General features: G+C 34.8%; 1 protein-coding gene across 1 annotated transcript; it reads right to left on the bottom strand.

Moving 5' to 3' along the window:
* Positions 1-2,935: 2,935 nt before the first annotated feature.
* On the bottom strand, positions 2,936-18,707 carry LOC106939562 (ubiquitin-conjugating enzyme E2 E1-like). The gene is made up of 6 exons (XM_015021996.1): positions 18,462-18,707; positions 15,457-15,640; positions 12,209-12,259; positions 10,009-10,141; positions 4,066-4,213; positions 2,936-3,230 (listed from the first exon to the last, which is right to left on the bottom strand). Exons 2-6 carry the CDS (start codon positions 15,609-15,611, stop codon positions 3,133-3,135), a joined length of 585 nt encoding a protein of 194 aa, XP_014877482.1. The 5' UTR covers positions 15,612-15,640; positions 18,462-18,707; the 3' UTR covers positions 2,936-3,132.
* Between the last annotated feature and the right edge of the window lie 201 nt (positions 18,708-18,908).

Here is an 18,908-nt window from a genome sequence, read left to right as displayed (position 1 = left end):
CCATGAATCATTAACAAATACTCCCATTGACCTGGAGTTTATTTTTATCATGTTGGGAATTTGATGCATGCCTGTGATTATAAAACAAGTTAACTGTTAACTTTATCCATTCTCATGTTTCCAAACAATATTTCCATAAATGGCTCCTCCAAAAAATAAAACAAATCTTACCAGAAACCGGTTTGAAATCTGTTTGAGCAGGCAAGTGTTTTAATTCCCAGGTTCAGCTGCTGGCGGGCGTTCAGGCCTCAGAGGGAGTGGTTCACTCTTGGCAGGGCGTAGCACCAGCCACACATCACGTACTCCATCTGAGAGCTGAACATATTTTCAGAGTGACCCCATGAAGTACAAAGCTGTCAGAGGACGCTAATAAAACTCCTGCAGGAAATGATGCATGCTGCTGAGTTGTATTTTCAACATGGCTGCTTTTTCTGCACATTTATTTTTGTTTTCTGGCGTTTCTGTGTTTTTTCCAGACACCAGCGGGATACATTCCTGTTTTACACTGCAAAAACACAAAACCTTACAGACCGATTTTAGTCTAGTTTGTACTGAATGTCTTAGTTCATTTGAAATGAAACAAAACTAACTTACTGGTAACTTTTTTGCAAGATATAAGTGAATGATTGCTTAAAATTGATATGAAAGTACAGGATATTTAACTTAAAGCATTTTTCCCATGTTACTTTTTCATCGATATTAAGGAATTATTAACTAAAAACAAATGCCTACATCTTGATAAAAAGCGACTTTTACGTTAGTTTGGTCTTATTTCAAGTGTCCTAAAATATTTGAACTAAAAAGTAAATTGGTAACATTTTGTGGTTTTGCTTGGTACTTACAGAGATGCATAATGTTTTTACATAAACATAGAGACTTACTTTGTGATCAGTTTTACTGATTATTGTCTTTTTAAAAATCTGATTTTGTGATTTATCGGACAAAATGCCTCTTCTTTCAACTTTACTCAGTTTAAGAGTCCCAGTGTTACTTGATATTGTTAGATATGGAATAATTAAATCTGTAACTTAAAGTAAAATAAATAAAACAAATTATAGCTTGTACATTGAGAAGATTTGGAGTGTTTTAATGTCTTACTTGAATGCGTAGGCCTGTCACGATACCAATGATGGATGATAAATTGTCCCAGAAATTATTGCGATAATATTGAGACATTTTAACTCGAAAATGTCAGCAGATTTTTTCACTTATAACTAGCTCTTTTTAATACATATTAAGGAATTATTTACTTAAATCAACCTCAGATTTCTTGCTGAAATGTTGCTTTCAAGTTAGTTTTGTCTTATTTCAGGTGTTCTAAGTTATTTGCACTAGAAACTAGACCAAAATACTTGGTAACATTTTTATCTGCTCAGTTTTCTACCAGATTTTCTACCATGTATTCTTAGTTTTTGTAGCTTTATTAAGTGAAAGCGTATTCTGAGAGGCAGTTGTTGTAGCTGTTCTGCAGAGCGGGTTTCCTCTGGCAGTGACCTGCCGTTGAAATGCGAGGACGTTTGACCTCTCTGATCCTACGCATCTCATATCCGTTCACCCGACATCGCAGCGAGGTTATATTTGGTAACGATCCCCTGTTATGTCTGACAGATGACTCTCCCTCTGATAAACAAAGCTGTAAACACTCCTCACTGCTGACTAGCACAATGGGTCATGTGGTTAAACCTATAAATAGGAAGAAATGTCACATATCGCCGTATATGAACTTATTTTGGACCGAATCCCAGCTGGACTGACCAAATATTGTGAAGGTGAATGGTTCTGAGGTCGAACTTGACATTGATCACTAAAAAAACACAAAATCTAACCAAGCATTTTTTGGTTCAGTTTCTAGGTCAAATATCTTAGTGCACTTGAAATAAGAAAAAAAAAAAAAACTAACTTACAGGTAACTTTTCAGCAAAAAATATGAGGTTGTTTTATGTAAATAATTATTTAAAATTGACCAAAAAGAATGTAGGATATTGCAAAAACATTAAATTTTACCAAGTATTTTTGGTCTAGTTTCTAAACAGAATATCTTACCACAGTTGAAATGAGACAGAAATAAGTTGTAGGTAACTTTTCAGCAATTTATAGGAACTTATTTTACGTAAATAATCCATTAATGTCAATGAAAAACTATTTTTCATCAATAGTAATGTTTTTCAAAGTGAGAAAAACATGCAACAAATATGAATCCCATTAACTGTTTAATCTTAAGTCTTTCATCTTTTCTTGTTTTTCAATAATTAAAAAAAAATTAAAATAATTAATTTAAATGTTATTTCTGATGGTCATTTTCTGATTGGCTGCCAGTCAAACTCATTAAGTTGCTCTGCTAATCAAGCTGGCGTAGCAACCAAGAAATTAAAAAGTTTGACAAGAAAATGACAGGAAAAAAAACAAAAACATGAGAGGGAATTGTGTTAAAATTGTATTATGTGGTAATAAAATCAGAATATATTATCTAGTAACAATTTTCTGCCACATAACTCATATTAGACACAGCAATTATGCTAAATTACTGTAATAATTATGGAATAGTGAATAAAAACGATTCTAGAAGTTGGTATTTCTTTACATATTTTGTAGCGCTTTCTGTGGCCTTGCAGAGTTTAATGCTCTTTGGAAAAGTTTGGGATCCCTGAGTTAGACCTTCACCTCTGCTTTAGGACACACTTCCATTAAAACTACTTTAGTGCAACTGTCTGCTAATTTATGTTAAAATGTTAAGCGTGTAAAAAACAAAGCTCTGTGTCAGTAAAGTGATCTGGAGCAAAACTGCCACAATGTAAAGATATTTTGTGGACTAGAATGATAACGCTTGTATAAAAAGCCTTCACATAAATTCTAAAATAACTAATTTCATGTAAATCAACATTTATTTCTGAGGCCTGTGAAATTAAATCTCAGTTTAAATAAATAAAGCCCTGGATGAGATGTTCCATTGTGTTCCTTTATTACCATGTTCACAACGATAACTTAACCAGGAAGCAAAAAAAAATATAGCCGACAAAGTACTAAAAATATGAGATAAAAATAACCCCAGTCACAAACAACACAGATCACCCCCCACCCCGGCCCTCCTCTTCCTCCTGCTCCTCCTCTTCCTCCCACTGGCGTCCGGTGGGTTTATGTGGCGTATCGTTTTGTCCACTGTTTGGCTGTTCGGTCATGTTCGGCTCTGTTGGTCGTGTACTGCGTGGCGATGCTTCCCACCAGTGGATCAGCTGAAAGGAGAAAAATAAAAAAAAAACAGGGATTAGACCTCAGGACAAACAGAACCTGTAACTTGCAGGATTCAGTTTGCTTTTGTGGTCAGATTGGAAATGGTGAATTTGATCAGCATGCATTTTAATTACATTAACTGAGGAGTAAGCCTGTTGCAATAAGCAATAAATCAAATAATTGCATGATAAATTAAAACAAGCGCAATAATTTACATTTGCACGATTGATTGTTTTTCTCTTTTCTCTCTTTCTACCAAAAACTGGATGGTAAAAGTATTCACTGTGGTGCTTTGGTCTCATCAAGACATTTTTCTGGAGGCAGAAACTTCAGTATTCATTTTATTTGTCATTTCTATTTTGTTTATTTTGGATATTTAAAATGTCTTCCAATTCCAGAGTTGAACGTTTGATAGAAATGACAGTTTGTTCATTTAAAGAGAGTGAACTTGCATTACCTTTGGTCTCAAAACAACAATATTATCATTTATCACAATAAGTCCTGGGACAATTTATCGTTCAGCAAAAGTTGCTACTGTGACAGACCAACTGAGAAGCAGGAAAACGTTGAACCAAAGCAGCTGTGAGCTTAGCAGTAAAAATCAGTTTATTCTTATTTAACAGCTTTCATCCACGACAAAGTACAAATCAAAAAACAATTAATTAATCGAATGCTAAACTAAAATAAGATGTATAATTTCTATTCTGATGATTAATATTTATTTAGAAGCACTTCAGAATTCATATGCTTTATGGTTTCAGTGGTGTGTGGTTTTTGTTCTTTTGGTGTTTTATTTTTTAGTTTGTTTCGGTGGGTGCAGCAGTAGGGTGGCGTTACCTGGGTTGCAGTCTGTGAGCAGGGAGCAGATGGACAGCAGCACCTTGGAGATGGTGAGGGCGGGGCTCCAGTTGTCCTTCAGGATATCCAGACAGATCACTCCCTGACTGTTGATGTTGCAGTGATAGATCCTCGTGCGAAACGTTACCTGCAGACAAAAAAACACAGAAAAATAAACGCTGCTGTGAAGAAAATATTTTTAAAAATCACTTATTATGCTTTTTTGAACAGGTCAGGTTATTTTATGGCCTATACAAAACATGTTCGTTACACTTGTTGGCATGAAATCATTCTTCAATAATGAGAGCGTATGGGAGTAAAACTAGATGACCAAAAGTCCTGGAGTTCCACTGGGGTTGTTAGGTAACGGGGCAGAGCCTCACTGGGGTTGCTAGGTAACGGGGTGGGCCTCACTGGGGTTGCTAGGTAATGGGCTGGGCCTCACTGGGGTTGCTAGGTAACGGGGTGGGCCTCACTGGGGTTGCTAGGTAACGGGGCAGAGCCTGCTGATTTGTGACATTACATTCTGAAGGTTTTTGAAACGGATCAATTTCAAGACACTAAAAATTATTATCTTTATTTCCAACAAAACAGCTGGGTGTGTTTTTTAAGCACTTTGGCTGTTTTTAGAAGCAGCTGAGACCCAAATGGAAATAGAAAAAACATGTAAAATATAAATTTTCCATAATAACACATCACTAAGTCAACATATCTGCATTAGAAATAATACAAAGTTAAATAAATAAGACTGTGTACGTCTCATTTTATTTTAGCTGTACTGTAGAAAAATGTTTATTTATTGCACTTAAAAGCTAATGGTGATTCAATAAAAGGCAGAAATCACCTAAAATTAAAGATTTTTCAGATAAAAAAACTGATCTGAAGAGGGTACTAATACTAATATAATGTAAATGTAATTCATAACTGTATTCAGGTTGCATCAGTTGACATAAAAACTGATAGATCCTCATGCGAATCGTTACCTGCAGACACAACATTCAGTAAGGTGGAGGAAATAATTCACGTTTTTCTATCATCCAAACTAAAACTGACATTTTTTATGTCTGTCAGTTATATTTGAAATTCACTCTGAACAAGGAAACACCTGAGGCTGGAAGACCTTCACTCCGCTCTGGAAGGCCCTCTAGTGGCTACAGAGAGGTACTTCACACACAGTCATTGTCTTAAAAAAATAAATGACTTGTTTTACTCATCAGGACTGAACTCCGCGACAAACACAGGTGATTCATCCACAGTAAATTTGCTGTTATAACAAGTGTAAATATTAATTAACTTGAGTCACACTTAATCATCTCACTCTAACTCATTTATTTATATCTAAAGTGTATTTTTTTTTTATAAAGCTGTTTATGTTTTCGTACCATAAACATGCGAATATGAGCAGGTATGACAATAAAAATCCTTGAAATCCTTGATATAGAAAAGACTAACAGGTTTTAACTTTAGTCCTTTGAGAACTAAAAATATAAAGGGGATTACAAATAAAATACGCTACTATTATTAACCAAGAACAGTAATTTACTGGATGATGCTACTAGCATAGCAGGTTCATAAGTTTATGTTTCTACCCACTCCTCTGAACGTGTAAATAAACTTTATTGTTGTTCTTTTGCTTATATAACATATTCTTTTATTATGCTACGTTCAATAAAACTAGCCAAACTTCTAATTCATTCATACATTACAAGTTACAAATGTTAAATAAATCAGGGTCAGTTTCATCTATGAAAGGCAACAACTATATTTTTCTTATTTAAATAATTCTTCTATCACACTAATGCAAATTTCTGTTGCCGTAGAAACATTAACGTGCCATAAACTTTCATAAAAATCAATACCAACCACCATAAGCACACAAAAACAGATAATCTGCCCAAAAAGTATGAATATTTAGTAAAAACCATACCAAACTACTTGTTTCTATGAAGCTCAAACACTTTATTTTGTAAAGATTAAATGTTTTTCCCCCCCATTTAGGAATTTAAGAGAAATGCTTATTTCAGGTTGAGCAGACCATTAGTCAAAGAAGAGTTTACAGGTCCGTCAAAAAATCATCTAGTTTAATTTCAAACAGTAAAGAACATATTTCCTCCTAATTTCCAACAATTCTTGTGTTTTCTGTTTGCCAAAAGTGTAGTTTAGTTTTGTGATTTTTTTATTAAAATACAATGAAACAAAACAAAAGCTGCCTGTTCTATCAGCCTTACTTTATTCAAAAGTAGTTTTTAAAACCTAAAAATGTAATTTTTCAGAAAAAAAAAGATCAAACTATTTTCAGGTTTGCTGTTTGGAGTCGAATAAAAACTCAATCTTCAAACAAAGATCAGATTACCACTGTCAGATTCTTCCCAATACATATTTTTATTTAAATCCTTCAGGGTTTAAATAAAAGGGAAAAGCAGATGTCACTTCTGTTATCTGTTAAATGGGAAGTATTATATCTCAGATTACACTTTGAAGCGTAAACAAACCATGATTAGCCTTTGAATTGTTTTTAAACACAAAGCTGTAGGAAGTGAATCTCATGTAAAAGATAATCTGGCTCCACTGTGACATTCTGTAGTCCAGTTTAGGGCATCTTCATCTTGATTTAATTAAAAAACAGAAATATGTTGAACGGATGTAAAGCTGCTTGTTGGTGATGCAGAAACAGAATGAAGTGAGCGTTTTAAATGCAGAGATAAGCTAAGCTGCGCAGGAAATGTGGTTTAGCTGTGAAAGTAACTAGGTTAAGAGGACACCCACCAGTCTGATGGAAAAAGTTTTTAACGCTGGGATTAATAAAGAACTGTAATCTGGGATTAAAGAGGAGGAGGAACAATATGGAAGAGCACAGTTTCTTACAACTACTGCTGACAGTTTGAGCAAGATGTCAACAACTGGATTACTAAGATCACTACAGGTGTTGTTTGTGAGCATAAAGTTTAACAGGTCAGAGAATGTTCTTTTACTCTAGGGCTGAAATGAACAAACTAATTGTGATTAAGTGATTTTTAAAATAATTAACTTGAGTGCTGTGTTATTACAGTTTAGGAAATAAAATGTTTATTTCCTTATTGGAAAAATGAATTGAATTATTTATTTGCATGTCTAATATTGCATAAAATAAGCTTATGTTGTTAAATAAGAAACCTGAAGAATGTGACAATATTTTTTTTATCAGAATAAGAATTTTTTTCTGCATTATTTGCGGTTCATTTTTCTCTGAAAGTAAAAGTGACTTGTGGCCAAATATTTTGTGGTTAAACTGAAAGTTAAACTTAATAAGATAGAAAAACATTACCGCTATATTTTTTGCCATTCAGCAAATAAAAACAAGATTAAATAAGAAAAGTTTAGTCTGAATAAACCTTTTTTCAGTTTTATGAAAATTTCTAGTTTCAACTGTAAATGACATTTCCCAAATATAGGCTTTTAATCAAACGTTAGATTGCACTTTGTTACAAAACAGTTTGAATATCAAGCACTTGCAAGGACTTTATGCAGAAATCAAGCACTTTCCAAACTTTGGACTTGAATTTCAAGAATTTTCAAGGATTTGAAGCGCCTTTGGTAACCCAACGTTTCCCCCAGAAAACGTGCTTAGCCTTGTGGTTGGGCGCTACGGTAGTCCTTCATCCAGCGGCCCGTCGTGTTTTTCAGTTAAAAAATGTTTAAAGTTGACAGGAAATTTGAAAATATCACTTGATAATTATGTTACTGAAAGACTGGGGGGAATAATACCTGAACACCAACTATAAAGCCTTAATAAAATCCAAATATTTTAAAATGACTTAAAAATATAAGCAATGCTAAGCCTGGTGGGGATACAGGTAAAGTCTGGTGGCCCGCCAGGCTTATAATATATTGCAGTAAACCATGGAATCCTACAGGAATGTTTTCTACCCCGTTTTTAGATAGACAAAAAAGTTAAGTTTTTATTAAACTGAATAGATAATTCAGTTTTTTATTTCCTGACTGTATCGAGGGGTCGTACAGTCAGTGTTTGCTTTCTCGTGTGTCATGTTTTGGCTCAAAGCTTATCAGTTTAGATCCATTTTCTCCAGCTCAGTGTTTGACAAACCTTTATCAGCATCCATGAAAGGAGGTGCTGCTTAAGAGGGAGAAGTCCAGAAATGATCACTGACTGCTTTAAACTGGATTTCATGCTTTTAATGTAGAAGTTAATGAGTTTTAAATGCATTATTAAAAAGCTGCTGCATGTGCTGGCATTGGACCAAAGCAAAATGCATTACTTAGATGGAAATACTAGGGGAAGTTAATGGTTTAATGTAATCTATGCACATAAATGTCAGACATATAACTGAAGTGATTAACGTTTTCTAAATAAAGAAAATAAACCTACAGGAATCTAAACAGATGAAAAAGGCCCTGATGTTAAGGGCCAGATTTTGAGATGAAACACTTTCTTTCTGTTTGTAAAACGTTGCCTGATGATCAGATAGTAGAAACAGATCCTCAGATTAGCAAAACACCACACGGAAACTGAAAGTGGCTAATTGGACATAAAATTCAGAGCAACCGCAATGCATAGAAAACAAGCCAGTTTATATGCATGTGCTGGTTGTTATTAATGTATGCAGCGTTTATGCTCCCAGTTCCTAATGATATTCATACGTTTGATGGGTTTGTCAGCAGGTTTCGTAGCTGCAGAGCTCAGGCGCGTTTAAAGATCAGAAAGTCATGGAGTGACTTTAAAATGAGACATTAAAAAGCTCCGTAGAGTTGGGATGTCTTTGCTTTTTTCATGCACTTTTAGCCATCCTTAAATATATTCTCATACAGTCTTGAAATTGTTAATCACTTTAAAAATGTCCTAAATACACACAATGTGTCAGCTTTACCAAAACGTGCTGGAGTTCCACCTGAGTTGCTAGGTAACGGGGCTGGGCTCTGCTGGGGTTGCTAGGTAACGACGCAGTGCTGGAATACGACTTAACAATCGGGAGGCTCATTTTTCCCTGACACCTAAAAACATGAACTTACTGCCAAAAAACGGCTACGTGTTTTTTTTATTTCTTTTTTAAGCGCTTGAGTTGTTGTTAGAAGAAGTTGAGACCTAAATGGAAACATAAAAGGTGCAAAAGGTGAACTTTGCATAAATAGGTTCTGCTTAAATTATTTAGATTAACAAGTAAACTTCAGTTTATCTGACTATAACAAACAGGTCAATGCAAAGATTTAGTCATGAAATAGAAACGGAGCAGTCTATAATAGGCATCAAATTCTTAAAATTTCAGTATTTAAATTTATAACGTTTTAAGATTTAAAAATAAGACCCATAAGAACTACAAATAAAAGAACACAGTTGAAGAGTTACCTTGCTATTTTTTTGTAAACATGTTGACAAAACTATATTTAAATGCTGAAGTAAATATTTTCTGAATGTGTCATGTGAACTTAAGCACCGTTACTGTAAAAAGTAAAGTTCATCACAGTCGCTGACAGTTTTAGCGACATCCCTCTTTCCATGAGATGAATTGACATAGATGCTGCTAAATGTAATTTAGAAACTACTATTGAGAATTTGGTTATTTTGAGGCCATGCAGACTGAACAGGGGAAAATAACACAGCTACAAAACAGGAATGGCAACAGAAAGTGAGTCATGCAGGAAGTGCACTTTTCAAACAAACATAACCACACAGTTTCACCTTATCTGAGAATCATCTGCAACAAATCTGCACAGGAGTATTTAAAGATGCAATTTTGTCGACACTGTTCCTATTTTTGGATACCTTGTATCAAACTTTTCTTGCTTTTGAGTGAATTTGTTTTTTAAAATGCCTCCAATAATCAGCTTATTAAAGAGGATTTCACTCTGGAGTTGTTTTATTTGAAAGGTTTGTATCAGTTTTCATGCCCTGCGGCCTCTAAATGGACTGTCGTTCTGTCATGGCGGATGATTAACTGCAGTTTGTACCTTTGGGGGTTTGAATGGGTAGTCGGGTGTGAAGGCGATGTCCAGGAAGAAGACTCCTCCCTCGTACACGGAGCCCGGTGGTCCCAGGATGGTCGACCTCCACTCGTAGATGTTGTCTCCTTTTGGACCAGCACTGCAGTCACAGAGACGATCAGAACCATCATTCAGATAACCTTCAAATTGCACTTTGGTTTCCATCTGTTAACTCTGGTATTTATCAGCTAGATTGATAAAAGAACATGATCATTCTGTTTAAATTAGGGCTGCAACTAACTATTATCATCGTAAATCGATTATTCTGATCATTAATTGGATAAAAAACTAGCACATTATGTAGATTTGTCATGCAAACCTTTTTACAATTAAAATACATAATAAGCAAATAATTAAATTCCCTTTTTAAATAACATTTTGTTGCCTTTAGTGCATGCTTGAAATTACGCTTTTGTGTTAGTAAAATATTTACTAAGATTTGATTAATAAAAACACAAGATATTGATTATTTTAGAAATCTATTATCTATTAGTTTTTCTGAATTGGATAAAAAATTTGGTATTTTCATTTGGCATTAAAAATACACACAAAAATTTTTGATAAATTGAGAAAATAAACATTTTATTGCCTAAGATGCAATAAAACAGATTTGTTTTGATCTACGCTTGATCATCAGCAGCAAAAGATGCTTCTAACATCAACAAGTGAAAGCTCAGCCCTTTCTGCTCGACTTATCAATACAGTGTTGATTAATCTGGATTAAACCAATTAGTAATTGGATGGAAAAGATTGTTTATGGGAGATTTTTTTGTACTGAATTTGAACCAAGTGAAGATAAAAATATTTACAAAAGGAAATGTTTAATCTTAAATACAAAAAGTTTTGATTTTTGGTACAGTTTTGGCCTAATTACTGCTTTTATTGTGTTGTTCTTTATACTCCAGTTAACAATTGATTGCTAAATTAGTTGATGATTATTTCAATAATCGATTCATAATGATTAATCTGATTAATCATTTCAGCGCCAATACAGAATTTATAGGAAATGTGACCTTAATATGATCTGGCACTTTTTAAAAAATAAGGTGAATAATTTAAAAAAAATTAAACAAGGGGACAAAAATATAAAAATATGTGAATCTAACATTCAAAAGCTGTAGAAACCAATAAATTCATAGTAATGTTGTATTTTTACTGCTACATGAAGGACTATAAATGTTACTTTTCATTTAATATTTCCCTGATCAGTAAATAAAGATGAGAAATAATATTTTTTTCCATTGTATGTGTCCTTTAAATAAAAAGGAATGTGGATGTTGGTATCCCCACTGAGCTTTATTCATGGATGCTGAAGTTCAAAGTAAATCCCGTGTTCTGGGTTTAGTGATCCTTAATAATCTGTATTGATCTTTTCCTCTTCAAAGCAGCTGAACATGCAGTTTTGATCGCAGCGATGGGGGAGAGAGGGAGAGATCGTTACAATCAGACATATTGATTTCCTCGTTTTTGATCATGTTGACATCGACCTCTGGCTGTTTTATAATTAACAATGTCTGGAAATTTCAACACGCAACTCTTTCAAATACACATCTGAACCCAGAGGTTAAGTATCTTATATAAAGATTTTCATTATACTGCACGATAGCATGCAAAAGCCGACAGCCCGCTTTAGGTGGAGATGATGCCAAACTGATGGTAAGATCGTGTATTTTAGAGGATTGCTAATATTTAATGTGATTTTATCCATTATTACAACATTTTTTCACACTAATAATGAATTAATTTGATGTTCACTGTCTCAAATGGACTAAAAGAACGAAAAAAGAAGATACTTTGAGAAAACTTTAAGTCATACACAAATGAAGTTTAAACAATTACAATTTTAAAATTGATGGATTCAACAATAATTTATCTATTTGCAGTATTTTGTTAATTTGAAAATCTATTGGTAGGAATAAATGAAACTTGAATTGGCGCAAGGTGGATAAATGTAAACCTGAAAATGTCAAACTTTTACAACCAACATGTTACAATTAATCAAACCTTTAATGATTTCAGTTAAATTTGAAATTTTCTTGCAGTTCGGTCACATTTCTATCAGAGTTTAGGAATTTAAGTAGATGGATGTGTGAGGATGAGTTACAAATAATTCAGACTAATTTGGTATGTATTAGTAAATAACAGAAAACAAAAAGAAGAACCGTACCTGCAGTTTGGTGGCGGGTCCAGTGTAATGTCAGCCAGCTCTTTCTGAATCCTGCACACAGAAGAAATAAAAATAACTTCAGAAACCCCACAGATTTACTACGAAGCAGTGACAAATGTTTCTCTGCAAACTTTGCTTTTTTTTTTGCACCGATTCAATTACTACAAAGAAACAAACATAAACCTACTAATTAATTACTTAATTTGTATATTTTTGCACTGAATCATCAACTATATTTGCTTGGTTACATCCTTGGCACAGATTGCCTTGTGAAATCAGCAACTGGTTTCTAAACATGAGGAAGAAATCACTCTCCTCTTGTGTCAGGAATTGTTGCCTCCGGTGAAAAATGTCGAGCCATTATTGGTTTGCATCAAAATGGCTTCACATGCAGGAAACTGCTGCTAAAAACGCCGCAGCTTAAAGAAGACGTTCTGGTTCATCAACAACTTCAAGATAAAAAGTTCAGCAAGATGAAGACTTCAATATGTTCAACAGAAACTAGTAGAATCCTGATCGTAGATTAATCGTTTATCAGACTAAAATTAATTCCTAATAACGTTCGCTTAGACCTTTTTTTTAGTGTTGTAGTTTGGCCGCCATCCAGCAGAGGGCGCTGCTGGTCATCCTGAAGCGCATCCGTTCTTAGAGAAACAAAGATGGCGGCAGAGCCAGGACGGTAAAGAACGGTCCAAAAAGAGTTCGGTGTGGGATGCAAATTGCACTTTATGCGGTTCTGTTTAAAAAAAAACAAAAACACTCAGACTCCTTAAGTTTCACTTTAATAGCGCTTCATTCAGCCGATCTTCGTGGCGGAGCAGCTTCAACGTCTCATGCAAAAACTACAGACATGCTGCGAAGGCAAGGATAATGTCAGAAAAGCGGAGGGAAAAAACATCCGGCGGCTGATTTTCATGGCGCTAAGTTTTAACTTTACTTCTAGAGCAACTACAGATGGTAATGCTATTTCATCACCTTCCTAAAATGACAGCAGTACGTCATTTTTTGCCAAATGCGTTTTGTGTGTGTGTGCTAAAATCACTTTTGGAAAAATGCAAAATAAAAAAGACAACCTATTTTTTTTTTAGAAAGGTGACGATATTTTATTATTTTCATTGTTTTATGTCCATTTAGCAACCTAATAGTTTTCTATTTTGCTATAGTTTTTAAATATGTCTAAGTTTAATAATGTGAAAAAGCCACAACTTTCTGTGCAATACAGCTGACTAAGCCTGCCACTATAACTGACTTAAGCAATAAGTCAATTAATCACATAATAAACTCAAAAGAGCTCAATTTCCATTAGCATGATTTATTGTTTTTCTCTTTCTACCAAAAACTGGATGGTAAAACTCTTCAGTCTGATGTTTTGGTCTCAACTAGTCCTTTTTTGAAGGACAATTTTGTTTCCAGAGACTTCGTAATTTATCTATTTCGTTATTTATTTCGGATATTTAAAATATCTTCCAGTTCCAGTGTTAAATGTCATTGTTATTTACAGTTGATGTTTATTGACAATATGTTCTTGTATTATTATTCCATTACCATTACATTACTTAAAAATGGTCTCAAAACAACAATATTATCGTTTATTGAAGTAATTGTTGGGACAAGTTATTGTCCAGCAAAAGTTTATCTCAGCTTGGCTAACATAATGTTGAAATTTAATAATTTTTCATGAAGTATTTAATGGTAAAAATGGTCCACCCTCTTGATGCAAGAGACAACAGATTTTTAAGAAAATGATTAGTCGTTAGTTGATCAGTAGGATCAGTCAACTTCAGATAAACTCATTAATCAATAAGCTGCATCCCTAATTGAAGCAGATCTTTAGTGTGAACAGAAAGCCGCCAATCAAAGCGACTGCAGGACATACTGGAGTTCTGGGGCAGGAACAGAGTGATTTTTTTTTTTTTTGCGGTTTTCCTCCTGAACATCTGGAATCCTGATTCAATCCATGTGCGGCGCTCCTTTGCCACCGAGAAATACGATTTCCTCCCAGTTTTGCTCTTCAAACACCACCAAGAATAAAGCCAAGATTCGGATACGGATCCAGAAACAACCTGGTGATGATTTCTCATGAATCTAAAATCTAAAATAAGCTGTCATGACAATCAGAACATAAAAAAATTGGAAAAATTCCCAGATTTTAGCGCCAATGAGAACCTGTGTTCAGTTCTCAGAAGGCTGAAGAAGAAACTAAGGCCAACAAATGGATCAACTCCAAGACGACAAGAACAGAAGTTGTTATTCAGATTAATGGAAGAAAAAGTAAAGAGAAACATACATATTCATATATATATATATATATATATATATATATATGTATATATATATATATATATATATATATATATATACACACATACATGCTCCATAGTAGAGAAAAAACAAAACACTGAAGCCACAAAATACAACTGTTAACCATACACTGAACACTTCAATAGTCAGAAGCAAAACAGTAAAAAGCTCTTTGTGCAAAAAGAAACAAAAACCACAATGGAGAAAATAAGTGGTGATCAGTTTTATATCTTCTATCTGAAAAGGAAGCTTCTGCGTTTCCTTTAAAAACACCACAGATCTCACAATGCAAAAACACAAAATATTACCAAGTATTTTTCTCTAGTTTCTTGGAAATATTTTAGTATACTTAAAATAAGACAAACTTAGCTGATAAGTAACTTTTCAGCAAGATATAGGAGCTTCTTTAGAGTCAATAATTCCCTGAATGAATACAAGTACTGGTTCCACTGGTAGATTATTTCACTTATTACATGGGAAAAATGTCTTGTTTTAAGTGAAATACTCTGCCAGTGGAACTATTTTTTCATCAATATTAAGGATTATTCTGTGTCTTTATTGCAGAAAATTACTTCTGCAAGATATAGGAGCATCTAAATTAGTATTATTTTATTTCAACTGTACTAAGACATTTGTACTAGAAACTAGATCAGAAAAACTTGCTAAGATTTTGTGTTTTTGCAGTGTATGACTAACTTAACTGTACTGGAGCTACTGTTTATGCAAAAACTAACCTGTCTGTCATATTTTCCAAATATATAACAACTGCAGGGTGGAAGTGCAATAAAACTCCCCCACTCTTCTAATTTACTCAGGGTAAATCAGATTTTACAACTTCTCTGCCGTCTGCAACATTAACGTCTCAGATTTATGCCCAACATGATTGGTTTGGATTAGAAATATCCTTCAGAATGAGCGACTTTACGACGCCGTCGTGTCATGCGAACCTTTTGGCGCTGGTGGAAAGCAGCTTGGAGGTCTTGCTCATGCTGGCTTTGCTCTCCCGTTTCTTCTTGCCCTGCGCGTCCCGATGTCTGCTTTGGCTGGAGGAAGGCGGAGATGAGGAAGAGCTGGTGCTGGCTCGGGAATCCTCATCCGACATTCCGGTTAGGATTGGAGAAGAGGCGCAACCTGAGAATAAAAAAAAAAGACAGGAAGTAAACCGGGGCAAATGTTTCACCACATGTGGGAAATTTGTTGTTCATTTCTACCAGAAAATCTTAATCTTTCCACTAATACATGTGCTTCCATCACTTTAACATGTGAAATTAAACTTCATAACACCTGGAAAATATTAGCCAATCACAGGGTTTAGAGCACTTTTTAAGTTTTCAAACTTTTCCAGCGCCACACTTTGGAGATAAAATCAATACAAACATACCTAAAAACACAGTTTCAATTCATACAATATCATTTATTACTGTTATTAATCATGTATTTTGATTGTATCACAAAGGGAGAAAGTGAACTGGAATATAGCTACATTTTATGCTTTAAATACCTAACTGGTTCGAGAACAAAACAAAAGAAATCCCTCAATTTTAATAAAGCTGTTAATTATATAAAATATGAGAAACCTTTGATTTCAGTTGCACAGATCAACAAGTCATTGGGCCATTAGGAATAAATATTCATTACACTGAAACAATCCAAACACATCTTAAGGTAAATTACCTTCCTGCTCAAAGACAACAAGGAAAGTTACAAAAAAGATGCTCTTGTATTTAAAGAATATAAATAATTTTGGATATTCTGATATAAACTAATAAAAGTTTAGTCTGATTTAACTTCAGACAGCGAGAGAAAAAATGTCTGTCTCATGAGGTGTATGAAAATATCTGGTTCCAACTGTAAATGTTTTCTAAAAGTTGGCTTTTAATCAAAGCCTAGATTTGCACTTTGACAAAACTTCAGTTTGAAAATCAAGCACTTCCAATGACTTTCTACTTTCCAAACCCAATTTCCAAGGATTTCAAGCACCAGTACCAACCCTTCAGCAACTGTTGCATGCCAAACAGTTTGTTTTTTTTTACCATACATTACACAAACTGATATACAGTCACCACATATCCAGCAGTTGATGTTAAAAATGACTAAAACAACAATAATCTGCATCTGTGAGTGGCACAGTGTTACTGCGCTGACAGTAAATGTCTGAAACGCGGGACGCTGCAGCCTTCTGTCAATCAAACACCAGATCTGCAGACACAGAAAAAAAAAAGCTACTGCTGCTTCAGCTGCATGCCCTAAAAGGCTCCTTCACCTTCCACCTCAACGGACAGCTAAAAGTAGCTTACTAATATCTATTTATAAGAGGTAATCTTAAAAGTATCAGTCCTGATGCCATTTTTGTCCTACGTTTCTTATATCTGAATGTAAGATTGAAAGACTTTTACATTTAATTATTTTCCAAAAAATTTTATTCTATTCAATATTTTTAATTATTTGATTAAATTTGTGACATTTTGTCTCTCATTGGACTTAGAGGAGTAGAACTGAAAACTTGTTAATTGAAAAAGAGGCCACTGGCTACATTTCAATGTCATAAATTAATGACTGACCTGAAATGTGTGGACGTTTTTGGTGGCAAGTGAGAGAAAATATTCAATATGCTGAATAGATGTCAGTGTCATCATTGGAAGTAAACTTTGTGTAATTTCCAGAATATTTTAATGTTTTTGTAACATGCAAATCACTTTTTCCTACTTTTTGCCCTGACAATGCAACATTTTCAGCCACTTAGTGTTGATTTTTATTCTTTCCGTAGAAAGTACCCCCAGTTCAGGGTGGAGCTAAAGCTGCCAATAACTGTATTCTTCATCATAGAAAGTACTCATAGTGTCAGTGGAAAGGTCGCCTTTTTCCTGGACAAACGTAATGGAACATTTTCATAATGTGCTCCCATCCAGACACTTGTTAAAGTAATTTCTTCAATGACAACAATGCTTTTAATTTCACTGTTATCATAAACTATTGTTCTTTTTCATAGAAAGCAATCTTGGGTCAGTGAATGGGAAAAAGTCTGGAAATATAAATACCTCTTTATTCTGGAAAATACTTTCACCAAATTCCATATACCTTTACGCCCACCTCATATTACAAACCACACTAAAAAAATTATACGACCTATTCTGTTTTTAAGTGAATCTGGATGACATTTGTTGATTTCAGCTCCATTAATAAAGTGAATTGAACTAAAGGGGCTACAGGTGTTTGACTGCATCCATTTGAATTCAGTGCAACTAATTAAGAGGTCAAAGCAATGCGCTGAGAAGTATCCAGAAGATTTCACACCTGTCTTCAAAACTTCTTGAGTGCAGTGGTTTCTCTCTCTCTCGCGAGATTTGTTAACAAAATTAGCCTCTGCGGTTTTTTAAACGTTAGGTAACGTCCTCTGTTACGGTTGACGAAGTAGCCGAAAAGCTAGCTTCAAGATTTATTAAAGTAACCCAATCCACAACCGAATCCTCGGCGTATATCATCGGGATTTAAGTGGTGATAAGTGTAAATAACTGCTGGTTTACCCTCACTTTCTTCATTAGCGGTTATTAATGCTAACAGACCCTTCAAGAAAACAGCTTACTCTACTCAAACTGGTAGCAAAGACTTAAAAAACTAGACTTCTGGGATGACATGTATATAATACAAGTAGTAACTTTACCTCACTTTGTCGCCAAGTTCATAGGAATATAAATTAATCCGTAAAATATTTAAAACCAAACAATATTCATTCCAGGAAATATACGGGACCGGTTCCACTCTCCAGCACGTAGCCGTAGCCCTTCCCCCGTGCGGCAGACTCGTTTTGTTTGTCTCATTTCTCGGTTGTTTGCGCAGCTGACCGTGACAACAACCGAAAACAAAAACAGCCAGCAGATCGCCCAAAGAAACCAACACGGAATGTCTGGATGTACACGCCAAACACACCGTCGGTTTAGCAAACAAAACTTACCCAGTCTTATTGTGTCTGGACCTCCGCCACAGTCGAGGCTGGCTGCTGCCTGTCGCCCTCTGCGGAACGGAAGTAGCCTCCCGCGGCTGCAGTAGGCAGTGCTGCACCGGTCCTACCGTGGAATCGGCCCAGCCTACTGCACTGTTACAAGGTTCACATTGAGCACATCTAATTTAATTGGATTAATCCTCTTCAGGGACGTTAACATGTTGACCTCATGGCGCAATGTCAGCATTTCAGAAGGCGAAGTCAAGTTTAATGGTCTCAATGAATCAATGTCATGTTAATCTGGAAACATTCCAAATTCAAAAATACGTTATCAAAAATGGACATTAAATGTTGTAACTGGCATCATCCAAGTAGCTTCCAAGAGTCACTGGAGATGGAGATGCTGTGGGCAGGAAGGGTCTGCAGCAGCAGTCAGTCTTGAAGCGAATCTGAAGAGAC

Source organism: Poecilia latipinna, unplaced genomic scaffold, assembly GCF_001443285.1.
Source record: "Poecilia latipinna isolate Pla-1442-1.1 unplaced genomic scaffold, P_latipinna-1.0 Scaffold2908, whole genome shotgun sequence".
Classification (NCBI taxonomy): domain Eukaryota; kingdom Metazoa; phylum Chordata; class Actinopteri; order Cyprinodontiformes; family Poeciliidae; genus Poecilia; species Poecilia latipinna.
The sequence above is the reverse complement of the archived record's forward strand: the minus strand, read 5'-3'. Positions and strand labels throughout refer to the sequence as shown.